This window comes from Anser anser (genome assembly GCF_964211835.1).
Source record: "Anser anser genome assembly, chromosome: 1".
Taxonomy (NCBI): Eukaryota; Metazoa; Chordata; class Aves; order Anseriformes; family Anatidae; genus Anser; species Anser anser.
Window position 1 is genome coordinate 112,814,651 of NC_139720.1, and position 16,252 is coordinate 112,830,902.

Consider the following 16,252-nt stretch of genomic DNA (forward strand, 5'->3'; position numbering starts at 1 on the left):
AAACGCATGCACAGACATATAGTGAATTCAGCCTTTTTTGAGATTTTATTCAAAGCTCTGCATCTCAGATCTCAGTGTTATTGCTTCATGCAGTAAAACAGGGAAGAACTGTCTTGACTAAATTTAAGCTGTCTGTGGGTTAAAGCAGTGTAGGTATCCAGCCAGAAAGCTTGTAGAAGCCTTGTAGGAGCCTGAAAGGTGGTTATGGTAAATCTCAGGTTTGCTTTGCCTAGTGTAGCTTAAAGTACAGTGTGACCCCACATCAGCCACCAAGCAACACCCCAAATTACACGTCTCCAGCAGCAAAGACCCAGAGCTCAGCAGCCTGGGAGGTTTAGCTGGCGATGCTGGAGGTGTGGAGGGACATGGCTGCTAACTGGCACTGGTTTCTTACCCCTCTCAGGTAAGTACCAAGATTTTTTAGTGAATAACTTGATGAGGGCTGTATTTAATGTCACCTCACTTCAGTTTTAGCTATCAGAAAATAGTGGTGCAGAGGACACCCCATCCACTGAGGCAAATATTTATGAAGTGCTTGGCAGCAGCAGCGCTCCCCTTGTGCACTGAGGTCACGAGCGAGAAAGGGAACCAACAGGAGCCTTTGCGGCTCTCCGTGAAGGTTTACTTCACGATTTAAAAAACTGGTAATAATCAAAGAGCCGGATTAAGCGCTCATGAATAGAAACCGAAACAAGCCGAGCCCTTAAGTGCCCGGAAAGCGGTGCCTGAGGCCGCCCAGGGGAACGGGCCGGGGTGGCGGAGCGGGACACGACCCCCGGCACCGAGCCGAGCAGGGTCGAGCCGAGCAGGGTCGAGCCGAGCCAGGCAGGACCCCCCAAGTCGGCCCCACAGCCATAACGGCCGCCACCCCCGGCCCGTTACTCCCGCCGGGAAAGGGCGTGGCCAACAGCTAGGGGGCGTGCCCAGGCGGCCGGGCCGGCGCCGCCATTTCGTGCTGCGTTCTCGCCGAGCCGGCCCGGGGGCGGCGGGGAGCCCGCGGGGATGGCGCCCGCCGCCAGGTCCGGCCGGGGGGGCGCCCGCCTCCCTCAGCGAGCGGAGGTAACGTCGCCAGCAGCGTGGGCGGTGGGGCCGCTCCGTTAGGGATAAATGAGGAGGGTCCCCGGCGGCACCGCCTGGGGGTGCGCGGTAGGCAGCGCGCTGCGGGGGTGGGAAGTCGTGAAGGGAAAGGCAGGGCGGCAGGCTGAGCGAGGGGGCTGCTCGCCCGTAGCCTCCGGTTTCCTCGTCGGGAGCGGCAGGAGGGGCGCTTGAGGGCCGCATGTCCCACGCTGGGTCCTCGGGGGAGCTGTGGGGCACCCCGGGGGTGCAGCTGGTGGGCTCCTGATCGCCGGGTCCGGGTTTCTGAGGTTAAATGGCTCACATGGATTCTGTAACGAAATCAATTCCTGCATCTTGCTGCCTGTGTAGGTTTAGCACATTCCTCTGCAGGCTTCTCTGTGTGAAGCATCTCCTAGGTGTCTGTCTCTCTCAATATTCAAATGAGTAAGTTTCTATAAATAAACACGCCATCTGCCTGTTTCAAAGAACAGGGTGTGTTTTCTGCTTTATCAATGTGAAGCTATTCTGAAATACAAACCAGTGACTTTCAAAAATTTTTTTAATTTTTTTTTTTTCCTAATTGGAAGCATCCAACTCAAAACCACCTGGCCTGAACTCAAGCTAAAGACTAGCTGCAGATGAGGTGGAAGTGTGAAGCTGAGTTGTGAAAGTGCTGGAGGCTTCAGGCAGCATGCAGGAGTACCCAGCTGAGTTATCATGTTGGTAGTCTAAGAGCTGGCTGATGAGGTGAGTGGGGGCTGGACTCACAGGTATTTCCATGGCTTCTCTCCAAGGGCTGTTGAGGCTCTGAGGCGGAAGAGTAAGAAGAGCTAATGAGAGTCCTGACAGGAATGGTTTTCCCCTTAAATTTCCACTGTCATTGATAAACTTGTAGAGGACGTGTAGATTTAGATGACTGTACAAACTCAAAGAGAAACATGTTTGGTCACATTTACCTTACGTATTCTAAGGTGCCGAACTGTAGAATATGTAAGAAATATCAAAAATCAGATCCTGCAGGTGTAAGTGTTCTTTAAAATGCCTGTGAAAGTACCACTGTCTTCTGTATGACTTCTGGATGAAGCTGGTTGCCTTGTTGAAAGTAGAAAGTTGGTTTTTTTTTTGTACTTGTGTAATTTGTAAACTTGATCTGAATGTCAGATTATTTTGTTCTCTGCCATTCACTAGTGTCAAAGCTAAATGGACTTGATAGATATTGGTGACTTAATCACTTTCCAGCTTGCTATTGTAAGTGCTGAACTTTACTTAAAGATTGTGTAACTAGTAAGTCATACCTTCTTTTGATTCATTCTTGATTTTGATTGAGAAGGGGGAAACAAGCATTTTATATCTCTGAAATATTCTTCATGCTTTAATGAATTAAAAAAAAAACGAAATGAAAAAGAACACTCTCTTCATCTGTGGAAGAGTTTATTACTTTGCAATTATGATTATCAGTTGCACAGATACAGGTTCTTAACACTTATTCAGTGACTTCCTCTAGTCCTGCTAAAGCTTTGAGCAGATAAGAGTTACATCTCAGATAAATCAGATACATTTAAAATACTGTGTTGAGTTTGACCACAATATGGTTTATCACAATTTTTAATTTTAAGCTGTTTGTTTTGCAGAGAAAATCAGTTTAAAAAAATAGTTTAAATTCAAAAACAATTTATTTTATTAAACTTAGAGAAGAAGGTACTTTCCAAAGACTTATACCTTTTCTCAGTTATCTGTAGAATCACAGTCGTACCTTAGTACTTTGCCTGTAAATAAAAACCAAGTCCTGCAAATATGAATACGATGAGGGTAGTAGAGTAAAATAACAACACCTAGAATAGGCAATATTTTAATAGACCTTATGTATTAAAAACTCTAACAAAACTTAATAACTTCCTTATAATTAACCATTGTATCTTTTTTTTTCTAACCTGCCTATCTACCTTCTTTCTGGAAACATTTTTTTCAACAGTTCTTGTAATATTTCTTGTAATATTTGTAATATTTCAAATAAAGGCAAGTGATCTTTATTTTAACTGTTTTTATAAGTTGGAATCAGTGGCTTAGAATTTTCTAATACTATCATCATGCAAAATCAATACTAATAGTTGTACAGTGCTTTAGGTATTTATTTGAAATGGAAAGAGCACTTTCCGCGAGGGACTGGGGGTGGAAGTACTATTGTCATAAAATTGTCTGTTTTGAGCATCATCCCCCAGGATGATAGTAGCAACTGTGAGAATGCCTCTCCCCCAATGCACTGAAGAGGTTAAAATAATTATCTGTACGTATATCTCATTTTATGTACAACATGATTTGCTGAATGTGATTGTTTTTAATGTATTTGCAGGTATGGAAGCAAAATGTTTATTTTACAATCAGTAGGCTGTACTTCTTAATCACTATGGAAACACTGATGGGTGGACCACTGCCTTTTTACCCATTTGGTAAGTTGCTTGTACTTTTACGTTGTAGGAGAGATAGTTCTGGTGATTTTTCACTACCAGTCCTTCCAAGTCACTGAATTAAGATACCATAAAGTTATTATAGAGCTCTCCCTATAATAATTCACAGAATCAAGATTGTAGGGTATTATATTCTATATATTCCATTCTAAAACCATATTTCTCCATTAAAAAAATACTTTGAAACAGTATGCTCTAAAAATCCAGTGAACTCTTAGCTGGATACTTTGTCATTTCTTGTCCTAACTTTTTTCAGGACTCTTCAGTTTCTGGGTTAGTAAACACTGCAAACATAGCTTGTTGGCTGGACTCTAATTGTAGTGGGAAACTGTTCTGATAGAATCATTTAATTCTGTGAACAGGACAAGATGATGATGATGATTCCCTCTTCATTTTACTTTATTACCTTTGTTTCTGCAGCTTAAGTTTACTGCAGTTATTTGGCACAACATACTTTTTCCTGTTTGTATCTCTTATGCTAGAGACTAACAAATTGGAGAGTTTGGTAATAGTGCTTGTTGAAACTAAGTTACTGAAGCAATTTGAACTCTAGATGAACTAGATTTGAGAGGGGAAAGGTATTTAAAAATACAGAGAGAAAAGAAAACTATCTGTGTCAACAGGAATTCCTTCAGCAAGACACCTGACACACGTGAGGTGGCTAGGGTAAGAAAGGATCTCCAAAGATTGCATCTACTAATCCAAAGAGCTTGCTATATGGAAGTGTGTCATTACTAGAGTCTGAACACTGATCCTGTTTGATATAGCAGAAGTATCATCAATGTGCTACAGACCGTGTGGTTACAAATCTAAGCTCGTGTTCAGGTGAAGAATAATAACCATTAAGGTATTGCTTTGTAATTCATACCCCATGCTATATGGCAAGAAAGCAATGGTTCTAGTTTTAATGGCACTTCTCTAAGGGGGTATTTATTATTCAGTAATGATGTAGAAGATCATGTGCAAAATAAGACATACAAGAGATGTTTGTGGTTTGTATAGTAAAATGAAGCTAGAGAGAGAAGTCTTCTCTCTTCTGGGAATATATATTTGCTGCATGTGCAACTTTGGTGAGTTGCTTAATCTCTTTGCATCTAATTTCAGAACGGATATAGAGAGCATATTTTAATACTTGCAAGATAAGACGTTATGGCAGTAATAATTAACACGGTTCAACAGAGGTAGTAGGATAGTGGTGTTTTGGGTATTGTAATATTGTTGGATAGGGGCTTAGGTGTCAAAACAAACGAGATCATGTTGAAGAATTCAAGGGAAAAATGCTGAAGTAATTTTGCAGATATTTCCAGGGAGTTCCTCTAAAGCATGAGGAAAAAGCATGGTTGTTTGAAATTTAACTGATGATTTCTTGGACACAGTGTATGAGTGAGCATCTCATCCTAAGAGGACAGGCCCAGAAATGCCTTTAAAATGAAAACAGGAAATTAAAACAGGAAAGCAGAAGAGAGCTAAAGTATCTTGAAAAAGAGTTAGAAGGGTCAGAACAATCATTTCAAGAATGTCTCCAAGTGCCATGCTGAAAAGATACAAAAGATGCAAGACTCGGTTGGTCTGCGGATATAGCTAGAATCTGCATGCGAGGACAGTCCCTTACAGAGGTTATATGAGAAGACGTGGAGATCTCTAGAATGCCGGGGTTTGCAAGAAGGTTCAAGAGGTTGCTCAGATAGTAGGCCTGACTGACAGGTTGAATGCAGTTTTAACCATGTCATGTGAGAGAATTAAAAGTGTTGCAGTATCTGTTGTTTTGTTTGTTTGTTTTTTTCTTTTCCAGGCAGAAAACAGAATGGTGTAGAAAGAGCTAGAAACACCCACAGGGTAACGTTACAGAAACAGGACACAAACTTCAGTTTGGGAAGGTGTCATGGTTTTGGCTGGGATAGTTAATTTTCTTCAAAGAGATTTGTACGAGGCTTTGGTTTGGATTTTTGATGACAGTAGTGGTGATAACACAGTCATGTTTTAGTTGCCGCAGAGCTTACACAGGGCCAAGGACTTATCTGCTTCTTCTGCTGCCCTGCCAGCAACCAGGCTGGGTGTGCACCAGGAGCTGGGGGGGGATACAGCCAGGACAGCTGGCCCAGACTGACCAAAGGGATGTCCCATACCACAGGCATCAGGCTCAGCAATAAAACTGGGGGAAAGAAGGAGGAAGGGGGGCACATTTAGAGTGATGGCCTTTGTCTTCCCAAGAAACCATTAGGCGCGATGAGCACCACTTTCCTGGAGGTGGCTGAATGTCTGCATGCCGATGGGAAGTAGTGAATGAATTCCCTGTTTCACTTTGCTTTTTTGTGCAGCTTTTGCTTTGCCTAGTAAACTGACGTTATCTCAATCCATGAGTTCTCACACTTTTACCCTTCTGATTCTCTCTCCTGTCTCACCTGGAGAGAGTGAGTGAGCAGCTGGATGGTACTGAGCTGCCTGCCAGGGTTAAACCAAAACAGAAGGAGGGGCAACTGAACTAGAGAGGAAGTTAGGAGTTAGATGACTGAAAACAGTGCATTATATACCAGTACTACAACACTGAGGATTCCCCACATTCAGCAAAGAAGGACGTATGTCCTTCATTACTGAAGATGATTCAGTAATGTTCTTCAAGCAGTAGTAGCTATCTTACTCCAGTAAAGTTGTAAGATTCTTGTCCTGACGTAACATGGTATTTGCTAGACAGGGTAAGCTACCTAAAATATAGTCAGGATCCTCTAAGACAGTGTGTGGTAAGAACATCTTAAATAGGTTTATTTGAACTGAGTCTTGAACCTCTTTTGGCAGGGATCAATGTGAGCCTGAACCACAGGGTAGTTATCAAAATAATAAGCTCCTAGGAGCCTTGAGTTGATGACACCAGTTGGAAAAGGGGGCATCCTGTACTCTGGGGGAAGGAGGAAATTATAGGGGAAAGCAGGAAGAGGAAGATGTGAAAGAGAGAATCCAGTAACATACAAAGTTGAGTCAAGGGACTGCATGAACACTTCAGCTGAGGGAATACTTAGAATTGTCTCTGACTGTTGTGGATTAATATTGCCAATAGGAAGCTAATAATCAGATACTGTAGACATGCAAATTCACTAATATGTGGTTTCATTTTCCAGTGTACATCATCTGTATTCTGTGTGCAGCTTGTTGCAGCAGCTTGCCTGGTAAGAAGTTTCTATTGTCTTCCAAATGCTTTTCCTAATACAGTTCAGGAGACTGACATATTCTTACCAGGCATCATTTTGCAACTTTATGCTTCTTGAAGAAAGAACTTCTTAGAACTAAAATATGGGAGGACAGTCCTTTGCATTGTGTCTTCTGTTGTGCTGAACTCTATTGTGTTCTATGGTTGCTTTATTTGGGGGCTAATATTGGTTTTCTCTAATCAGGTTTATTGATTAGAATTGTTGCAATCTCAAATTTGTTTGCCATTCATATCGATGATATTAATGGGTTGTTGTTTTTCTTTTTTCCCTTCCTTTTCTAGAAAGGTTTCCAGAAGGGCCACCTTTCAACCTAAAAATGGAATCTTGCAACTTCCAGCACGTTTTGTCCTGGCAGGCAGGAACTGACCCAAATGTGACAGCATACTATCGTGTACTGTACGATGACCGCAGGCAAGTCTCACTTCATATTAGACACAAATTTTTCTTTTAATGTTTAGGAGTTCAAAATACTCTGCATGACTATTTTCTTCCTTGCCTGTTTTTCCACTCCACAAAGATGTTTTCTTATACTGGAGGATATGAATAGATTATTTTCGATCTTTAATTACTATATATTTTGATTTACAGGAACCGGATTATTGCACAAAACTGTTCATACATTGAACAACTCTCCTGTAACCTAACAGAGGATTTACAAAATGTATCTCTTCCGTATTCTGTATTTGTTCGGAGCTTTGTAGGAACTAAAGTATTCAATTCTTCTACACTTGATTTTGTGCCAGTTACTGACAGTAAGTGCTCTGCATTTGTTCATTTTAGTATTTATTCCTAGTTATGTATAAATGATGCTCTGCTAGCTTTGCAGTACGGCATTACAAACTAACTTGGTTGGCAGTTTTATTTCTTATGTAAGAGAATGTGAGTTTGTATTATAATCTATTACGTATCAGTTACAAAGCATAGAATATAGAGGTAGCTTTCTAAAATCTGGGGTTATGCTAGTTCTGATAAATAGACAAGACTCTGGTTTTGAAATGAAATATGTAAACACAGAAAACAGAATCATGTTGTGCATTCACAAGCATGAAGTAAAAATCACTAAGTGCGTGAGATGCATAATTTTGTCTTCGGATAGTCAGCGTTAAGAACTGAAGAAATACCACATCTGCACTAGGTGTAGGGGAAGAGAGATTTACCTGTTGTTTCATCAACTTACTCTTTTCCTTTTCCTCGCTTCTGAAAGAAAATGCTTAGCAGTGACATCTAATGCCAGAGGCAGCATCACCCTTAGCTGTGCTTAGTATTTCATTTGGAACTAACAGAGACTTAGGGGCTTCTTTGAAAGCTCCATAATTAAAGTGATGCTGAGACAGAAGTTACTGACAATATATATTTTTTGTAACTAAGAATAACTGAAGGATTTGAGAACATTCCTCAGAGACAGAGGTCCTTGGTGTTTCAGCAGTTAGGTTAATAAAGAGAAGGATCAGAAGATGCATTGACCACTACTTAATACAATGGTAGGCTTCTTCAGTCCTGGAGGGGAACAAAAAAAAGAAAACAACATTAACAGCCTGCTCTGACCAGGAGCTGAAGCAAGAGCAAACTACCAAGTGTGCTGATTGATTGTCTGTCATTGGCAACTTGTAAATTGAAACTGGATGTCTTGCTAGTAGTCCTCTGGTTCAAACTATAAGCAATTGAGTGAAGTCATGTTTTTCATGGCGTAGGACTTGGATGAAGCCTTTAGTCTTCACAGTGTAGTGCCTCGTTTTACAATACTTGGGCAGGAAAGAAACAATATTCTGAGATGTTTCCCTACTGGATACAGTTGATGCAGTTGATGTTTACTGTCAAATAGCTCTAGTGGAATCTCACTTCTGTTGACGCTTGGATTTGAGCAAAGGCCCAGAGGCTTAATATAAGAAAGAGCCAAGAGAACAACCACACTTAACTAGAACCAAATTTAAGTTAATATTTATTTCTAATTTAAACCAAATGATGGGAAAGGAGTAAGTTTGTAACTAGACTGAAATGTGCTTTCCTGTGTGGGGGTGGGTAAAAGCTTGCATTTGTTCTAAGTATTAAACTTTTTTTTTCCCTACCCCATTCCATTCTTTCAGGAACAGAAATCATTGGCAAAAGTGTATTGCTTTTCTGAATTTTGCAGATGCTAGCAATTTAGTCTCCACGTTGAGCAAAATGTACATGCTTCTGGGCAAAACAAAACTAAAATCCAAACTATCTCTTTTTTTCTCCATGTTGTATTGTGCACAAATTGAATCTTACAGAGATAGAGTGTTGAGAAGTGGTGTGAGAACAAACTTACTTCTTTCCTGTGTTGGAGGAAAGAAGATCTTAAAGGAACTTCCATACTGAATCAAATCTAGTCTTGTTGGATGTCTAGTTTTGGAGGGGAGACACTCAGTGTACACATCTCTTCAAACGTGTGTTCTGAGGAACAAAATTTAGGAGGTTACTTTGAACTCAAAGGCAGTCTTCAGAATGCATTCATTTCAACTGTTGTCAGTAGAATGCTCAGCTTCCAAGTGTTGAACCTGTAGCCTTCCTTGCAACTGGTATAAGTATGTGCGGGGCCACACACCACCAAATTTCTACAGGGATTCCTTCCTTCCAGTGACTAAAAAATGACGAGCAAGAAAGTAGTCAGCTTTTCCTAAACATTAATCTCAGCTTTCCTCTCAAATAAATAAAAAGTGCGTTTCCCTGTGGAGCTGAAGCAAAGTGTCACCTTTTTTTCTCTGTCACCTTTCTTCTTCCCTCCCCTACTAATGGCTGCTGGTTGTTTTTATAGTCTAGCCATGTGGTGAAGCTATCTTTTCCCACAAAACTTAAGTGTTGCAAGGCCTTGTGGATCTTACAACAGTGACATAATCTGGAATCTGGTTAGCCAGCTATGTATTCAGCACCAAAATAGAATCGGTATTGAGTACATACTGTATGCTTCTTCAATTTTTTTATTTTTTTTAATAGCATACCTGGGACCACCAGAAGTTAATATCAGTTCTTGTCTAAACTGCATAAACGTCACCATGAAGTTGCCAACCTCTCACTTAAGAAATAATGAAAAGCCGGTGTCTTTAATTGATATATATAAAGAGATTGATTATCATATAACACTGAAAACGCTTGATGAAGAGCATAAGGTAAAGAACTTTTATTTCTGTATTTCTTGTCTAAAGCACAAATAGCATAAAAGCACAAATAGAAAGCATAAAAGCACAAATAGAAAGCATAAAATGGCTCTAGTGGTCAGCAGATTTACAGAAGTAAATGTATGAATAGGAGATGCTTAGAAGAAAATAAAATCATGACTTCCTTTTACTGCAGACAAGCAGGCATAGAAGAGGAGTGTTAGTTGTCCTGTATCCTTACTTGAAATAAGGCATGGGGCACTGGCTCAAGTGATTATTCTCTGTGAAGCCAAGGGGAAAAGACTTCAGCAGAAACTACCAGCAGTTGCTGTAGTTTCCTGTGCACAGCTGATCAGGAAATATGTTCAGCAAGCAGTTCAGTAGTTCTCTGACAAACTGGAAAAGTGTATCTAGTTAATTTCTGAAACTACCTGTTCTGGGTCTGTGTTTTATTTTATTGTATGCTGCAATAGAGAGGTAGATAGGCATGATTAGAACGTAAAATGAGCTTCACACAAACAGAGAAATAAAATAAAAAGGAACTCATTCAGTAAGGACCAATGCAAGGTATATCACTTAGGAATAATTGCATAATAAGTAGGATGTTAACGGCTACACAGGCAGCAGTTTTGCCAGAAAGGAAGAGAGCATTCTGGATTATTACAAGCTAAACATGACTCATGTTGCTGAGGGGGAGGAAGAGGGGAAAAAAAGCATATTTCTCACCTACCCAGTACTTGGAAAGCACACCTACCTAGCTCCAGTTCAGAAAAGACATGGGCCAGGATCTAGAGGAAGAGTGGCAGGATCCAGAAAGGAAGAGCGAGGACTGTAGGAGCGAACCTGAGCCGTGACTCATGAGGAAATGCTGGAATAGTAGGGGATGGCTTAGATGGCTTAGTGTAAACAAGCAAAGTACAGCGAGAGGCCACAGTCTCTGTGTGCAAACATTTACTGGAGAAACAGGGGAAATGGCACATCCACTGTGGCTGTAACCAAAAACAGTGAAGTGAAGTTGGCAGTTGTGCAGTCCTGAGGTGAAGCATCAAGAAAGACATTAATACTGAGGCTGGCAAAGCACTGGAATAAGTTGCCTAACCAGAGTGTGTACTCCATCCACTGGAAGTTTTTTAGGCAATAAAGTAGGCATCTTAGTATCAGCTAGAACTAGAGATGAAGTGATTGTCTAGATAAAATGCTGGGTTACTGTATCAGTGTTTCCAGTTTCACATGCTACAGCAGTTTATCTCTGAAATAGCCAGGTTTTATTGGTGGCTTGGGTTCTCTTTTTAGGCAAATAGTTAACTTTCTAAAACGTTGTCTTTCATGGTAGAGGCCACCTGAGAGAACCACTAAAGAAACTTTTAGTAGTGTCATTGGAGAATTGTATCCAAATACAAACTACTGCGTGTCTGTTATGGTCTCCGCATCTATGAATAAACATTCCATCCCATCAGCCTGGAAATGTGCAACTGCAGACTCTGTAGCTCGACAAGGTAACTGTGTTACAGTGCAGGAACGGATTGTCTGTCTTGATTGTGCCAGTGTTTTCTTTTTATATAGGAAGATTTACAAGTTAATTCTCAAAATACGAAGAGAGAAAGTACCTCCCAAGTGATAAACATTATGGGGATTCGTAAGGGAAATAAAAAACCCATCCACTTCGGGGCTACAAATTTACTGTTGACCCTGTGAACCATGCAAATCTGCACCAATTAAATAAATAGATATCAAAGATGGTGTAACTTCTTTTTTAATTCCTGAATCTAACTTGAGATTTGGTCTCATTTTGACCTTGGACCAGATAACCTGTAGAGGTCCCGTCTATCCAAAATTATTGTGATATTCTAAGTAGCTGTTCTGAATGTGAAATATGAAATGTGATCATTGAAAACTTCATTCATGATTGCTTGTTTGTTTTTTTCACTTGCAGGTTATTACAGCGTTTCATTTGCAGGTGCTGTATGTTTTTCACTGGTGTTAGGTATTGTCCTGAAGTGTATGCATGCGGGAGGCTATATTCTTCAAAAAAAATCACTTCCTCGTACCTTGGTATGTAATTTTCATGCTTAACCTTCCTGGTTGGGAGCAGGAAGCTTACCATATAAAGTTTCTATTTATGTACATTAGGTACAAGTTATGTAAGTGCTTAGAATGTTTTTATTTGCAGCTTGATTGTGTCAAAGATAATCTACAGGCTAATAAATCTCATCCATTCTGTGGAACAAATATTCGGTCTCTTTGAAAACCATTTGTTTCTACTTCAGAGAGAAGTTGGAGGGGACAGGCAGCATTGAAGGGGAGAGATGCGCACACAGTAACCTTAAATGAGCTCTTGATGGTTCACAGAAGCAGGCTAGGTTCTACAGTGGAGCACCCAGCGTAGGACAATTTACCCCTTGCCTTTTGAAAATTACCTAATACACGTAAATCCTTCCTGCAGCAGACACTTCTTCCACTATATCTGGGCCAGGGCAATAACTCCAGAACAAAAAACCTACTCCAGTTTTCAGGTAAAATGCACAGGGATGAAAAATGTTATTCACCAAGGAATATGCTTTGAAAACTTGTTATCCATTGCTCCTTTTGTAAAGCAGTTTCTGGTGCATTTTGCCTGCGTTACTTCACTCTGCAGCATCGTACTCTCTAGGAACAAATCCAATTCGCCCTATAATTGAATCAATCTTTTATTACTCCAATAAGTAGACAACTCCCTGAAGATTTCAGGATTGTTTAGCCAACTCCCTGGATGCTGGATGTGTTTAAAGGCATTTGAGAGATTCTACAACTGAAAAAAATATATATTTATTAGGTTTGCCTTCAAGGTTTTCTCCTTATCACATTTCCTTAGGAAAGCAAGCTAAAAAGACAAAAAGTAACTTTAAGTCCCAGTCTATTGTGCCTGTGATGGTACATTAAAATGGTCTAGAGCTGGGGGGTTTGGTCTCATTTTCCCCAAAAGATGAAACAGTTATTTAAGCCTTCTCTGGAGAAGAGTCGTGGTTAGTGCTCTAAAACACTTTTTCTAAAGCTGCTCTTCATGGTTATTGTCCACAAAAGGAGGCAAGGAGAACATATGAGAAATGCTAAAAGTAGAAGTTAAGCAGCCTGGTAAGACAGCCAAATCTGGGCAGCTGTTGAAAATATGCTTTGAGGAAGCAGCCTTGTTGCATGTTGTTTCTCAAGAAAAGCAGTCTTGAAGCATGTTTTTTCTCAAGAAAACCGAGTCTGAGTTGTGATGTCAGTGGTAGCTTCTCAATCACAGGAGACATGCTCTTTACTAAAATCAGATATACCTTGTGGGTCACCAGCTTTCAAGTGCATGTGTATCTAGCATCATAGATTGGGATACAGTCAACTGCAGATACCTCACTGCCAGAAAAGTATCCTACTTGTTAGTTCTAGATTTTGGGACCACTTCTTTGGGTAGGTTCATGTCTGTCTAACTTCTGCAGTCTCAGTAATGATTTATTACTGTATTCTGTTATAAACAGGAATTAGTGTCTTTTGAGGAATGTTTGAGAGTGGAAAACTTACTGGGGGGAAAAAAAAAAGGATATTTATATTTGAGTTCTCTGTCAGAATCTGTAGTTGGCATAGATTCTTAGAGCTTACCTCTTGTGACCTGGCTGTCATAATCTACCCAAATAAAGGAATTGGATGTAAACAACAACAACAAAAAGGAAAACTTCTCTGGAAGAAAACTTACTCAGGGAGGAAGGCTGGGCAAACACAAAGCAAACAGTAGCTGCATCACCTTCCGAAAGCTAAGCTATTCTCAGTTGGGTAATAGTGATTGACAAAAGTCTATGATTAAGGCAGAGGTAATGAAAGTAACAGAGAAAGAAAGGAAATGGTAATATATTAGTCACAGTTCCCCTATTTTGAATAAAATGATCTTTCTTTGACTTTTTCTGTGAGCAGGGCCGTGTTTTAGTGCTTGAAGAAGCCAGGCTATAGTCAGCTGTTTTTTTCAATTTTAATAGAGAAGAGATTGAACTGTTACTAAATTTCAAGCAAAAATGATGAGATTACTGGGACTTTTATTTTGCTTTTTTTTATGGTCTTTTATTTCTTTTGCATTTAGTTCAGAGTTCAGTGGGGTATTTTCAGCATATTTTTTCATTTTTTCCACAAGCATATCCAGAGCTGATTAGCATCAACTTTCTCTAAGAGTTTTTTTCTTCAAGTTTATGACCTTTGCTGTCATTACTTTCATCTCCAAGGACTTGTTGTACATGACTTTACCAAGTAGTGTCTGAGGATAGTTGTTCATGTTGAATGTTTTTCCCCAATACTTAGAGCATTCAGTAATCCTCAAAAGTACAGATAAAACTGAGGAAAAGGTAAATGGTACTTAAGGCATTACAGAGGACACTTATTCAAATGGTAAATTTCTAAAGGACATTAAAATTGATCCTCTGTGTAAGGCTTCTCTTCTGCATTGTAATTGGAAGAGCTAATAGAGGGTTGCAAGACTCAACTCAGGTTCAAAATATATTTCTAAAATGAGCTTTCAGTCTTAGAAAGATATTTCAAAAATTAGTGTCAGTCAAAAAATGTTGTAATTCTGCGTGGTAGTAGTGTCATTTTTTTTCAGTTGTCCAATGGCGTGTGCCTTGATTTGTAGTGAAGGCTGTCAGATCACAGGAATGGCAAAGAGGGAGGAGTCCTAGTCGCACTAAACTCTGCAGAAAAAGCTGAAAATGTGTCACAGAATAATTTGTTTGATAACTTCATGGGTAGGGGTATTCTTCACTTTTCTGTGTGCGCAGATTTGGCTGATCTTTTGTCTTTGTTTTTTCCTAATTCTTTTTGCTCTTTTAGGTATTCATCGGGAGGACACTTGCCTATTCACCTTGTACATTTGAAACTGAAAAAATACAATCTGTAGAGATCATTTATAAAGAGGTTGAAAAAAAGGCAGTGGAATCTAGTGTCAGTGATGAAGGTGACAGCGATGACAGCGACAGTGATGACCTAAGTAATCATGACTACACAAGGCGTGATATCGTAAGAAGAGCACCTCATTCCTCTGACACGACAGGTGTATTTGTGCGGTGCTCTACAAGTAGCACATATGATGACGGTAGCAGCCAGGCAAGTGAACATCCAGATGATGACCCAGAAGTTTTTGAAGAGAATGAGATGGACATTGAAAAAGATGAAGACCCAGGCTGCAAGTTACTTCAGCCTTTCCCTGAGGAGAATTGTACCTATTCTTCTAGGTCAACGAACAGTGCTTGCTTTACCATAAACTTGAAAACTGTGCTTCTGGGAATCTCTAAAGAGACCATGGACAGTTCTGCAGCTCTTCTGTCTTCCCAGGATGACACAGTTGACTGGCAACATAGACATGCTTTTGAATCACAACTCCCTGAAGATACAGAAAGTGTGCAGAAACCACACTGTCTTAACAACTCTCAAGAATGGAAAGATTCATCTAGTTCTTCCAATGAAAGTGACTCATCAGATTCAGATATGGACCCAAAAACTGAATACCTAAGAAGATGAATCTGAGAACCACTATTGTTTTATAACGTACAAATAGATATTGTCCAACTTTGCTCCTTCTAGACTGAACATACAGATCTGATCTCTTTTCTTTTTTTTAGCATTCTGAAAATATATGCCTACATACTGAAAATATACGGGACTCATTTTTAACAAATATTTCTGTGATCTCTCTGGGTGTGGTTCAGGTGGTATCAAAAACAATTTGGATGTAGCAGAAAAAGGGAGTAGTTATTTCATTTTGCAATTTGCTAGTGAATTATACCTTTTAGCTGTAACATGGTAAATACCTTCTATAAACTCAAGTGAGGAGTTAGTTTATAGCACAGGGAGATGTGAATGGCTGGCTGGTCTCTTAATCAAACCCCCTTTGGTGGTTTGTGTTTTTTTTGTTTTGTTTTGTTTTGAAAGGACTCTGCTACTATTCCTTACCTGTGTTGATGTTGGGTTACTCTGAAGCCTGTTCTGCTGGATGGATTGCAGACATCAGGGTAGTGCTATGTTCCAGTCAGTAAACTGATTTCTGAATTTGTGCAGAGAAGGCTGATAAATGAAATCATGGAGGTGCAGGGAGAGGAGGTAAGAATACTCAGTAGCTTGCAAAAGAGTTCTTGTTACTGTGATTCAAGGCATTAAATGTGTCTGTCTCTTTTATAACTTTGTGTAATTGAATACTATACTTTTTAAAAATATTTTTGTGATGTTTAAAGGTTACTCGACAGTAAAGTTATTTTAAACACTTCATAAAAACAATTTTTTTCATAAACCTGTCTAAGAATTTTTACTATTTTTGTTTTGTTTGTTTTGTGGTGTTTTTTTTTTTAGCCTTTGAAAAGCTACATGAGTTAGCCTGTTTACTCCTTGTGGGGGAAGGGTTTTAGGTATCTTGTAGCCAAAC

General features: G+C 39.9%; 1 protein-coding gene across 4 annotated transcripts; it reads left to right on the forward strand.

The window, feature by feature from the left end:
* The first annotated feature begins 900 nt into the window (after positions 1–900).
* Positions 901–16,120, forward strand: IFNAR2 (interferon alpha and beta receptor subunit 2). Of its 4 annotated transcripts, none has more exons than XM_083817862.1 (10): positions 901–1,059; positions 1,644–1,803; positions 3,407–3,503; positions 6,635–6,682; positions 7,006–7,135; positions 7,313–7,476; positions 9,680–9,852; positions 11,174–11,336; positions 11,774–11,892; positions 14,668–16,120. In XM_083817862.1, exons 3-10 carry the CDS (start codon positions 3,461–3,463, stop codon positions 15,352–15,354), a joined length of 1,527 nt encoding a protein of 508 aa, XP_083673988.1. In that variant the 5' UTR covers positions 901–1,059; positions 1,644–1,803; positions 3,407–3,460; the 3' UTR covers positions 15,355–16,120. The 4 variants fall into 4 exon arrangements, with proteins under 4 accessions (XP_083673988.1, XP_083673987.1, XP_083673989.1 ...); XM_083817863.1 differs by lacking the exon at positions 901–1,059 and adding an exon at positions 1,168–1,500; XM_083817861.1 differs by lacking the exon at positions 1,644–1,803 and having other exon boundaries at positions 916–1,059.
* The last annotated feature ends 132 nt before the right edge of the window (positions 16,121–16,252 follow it).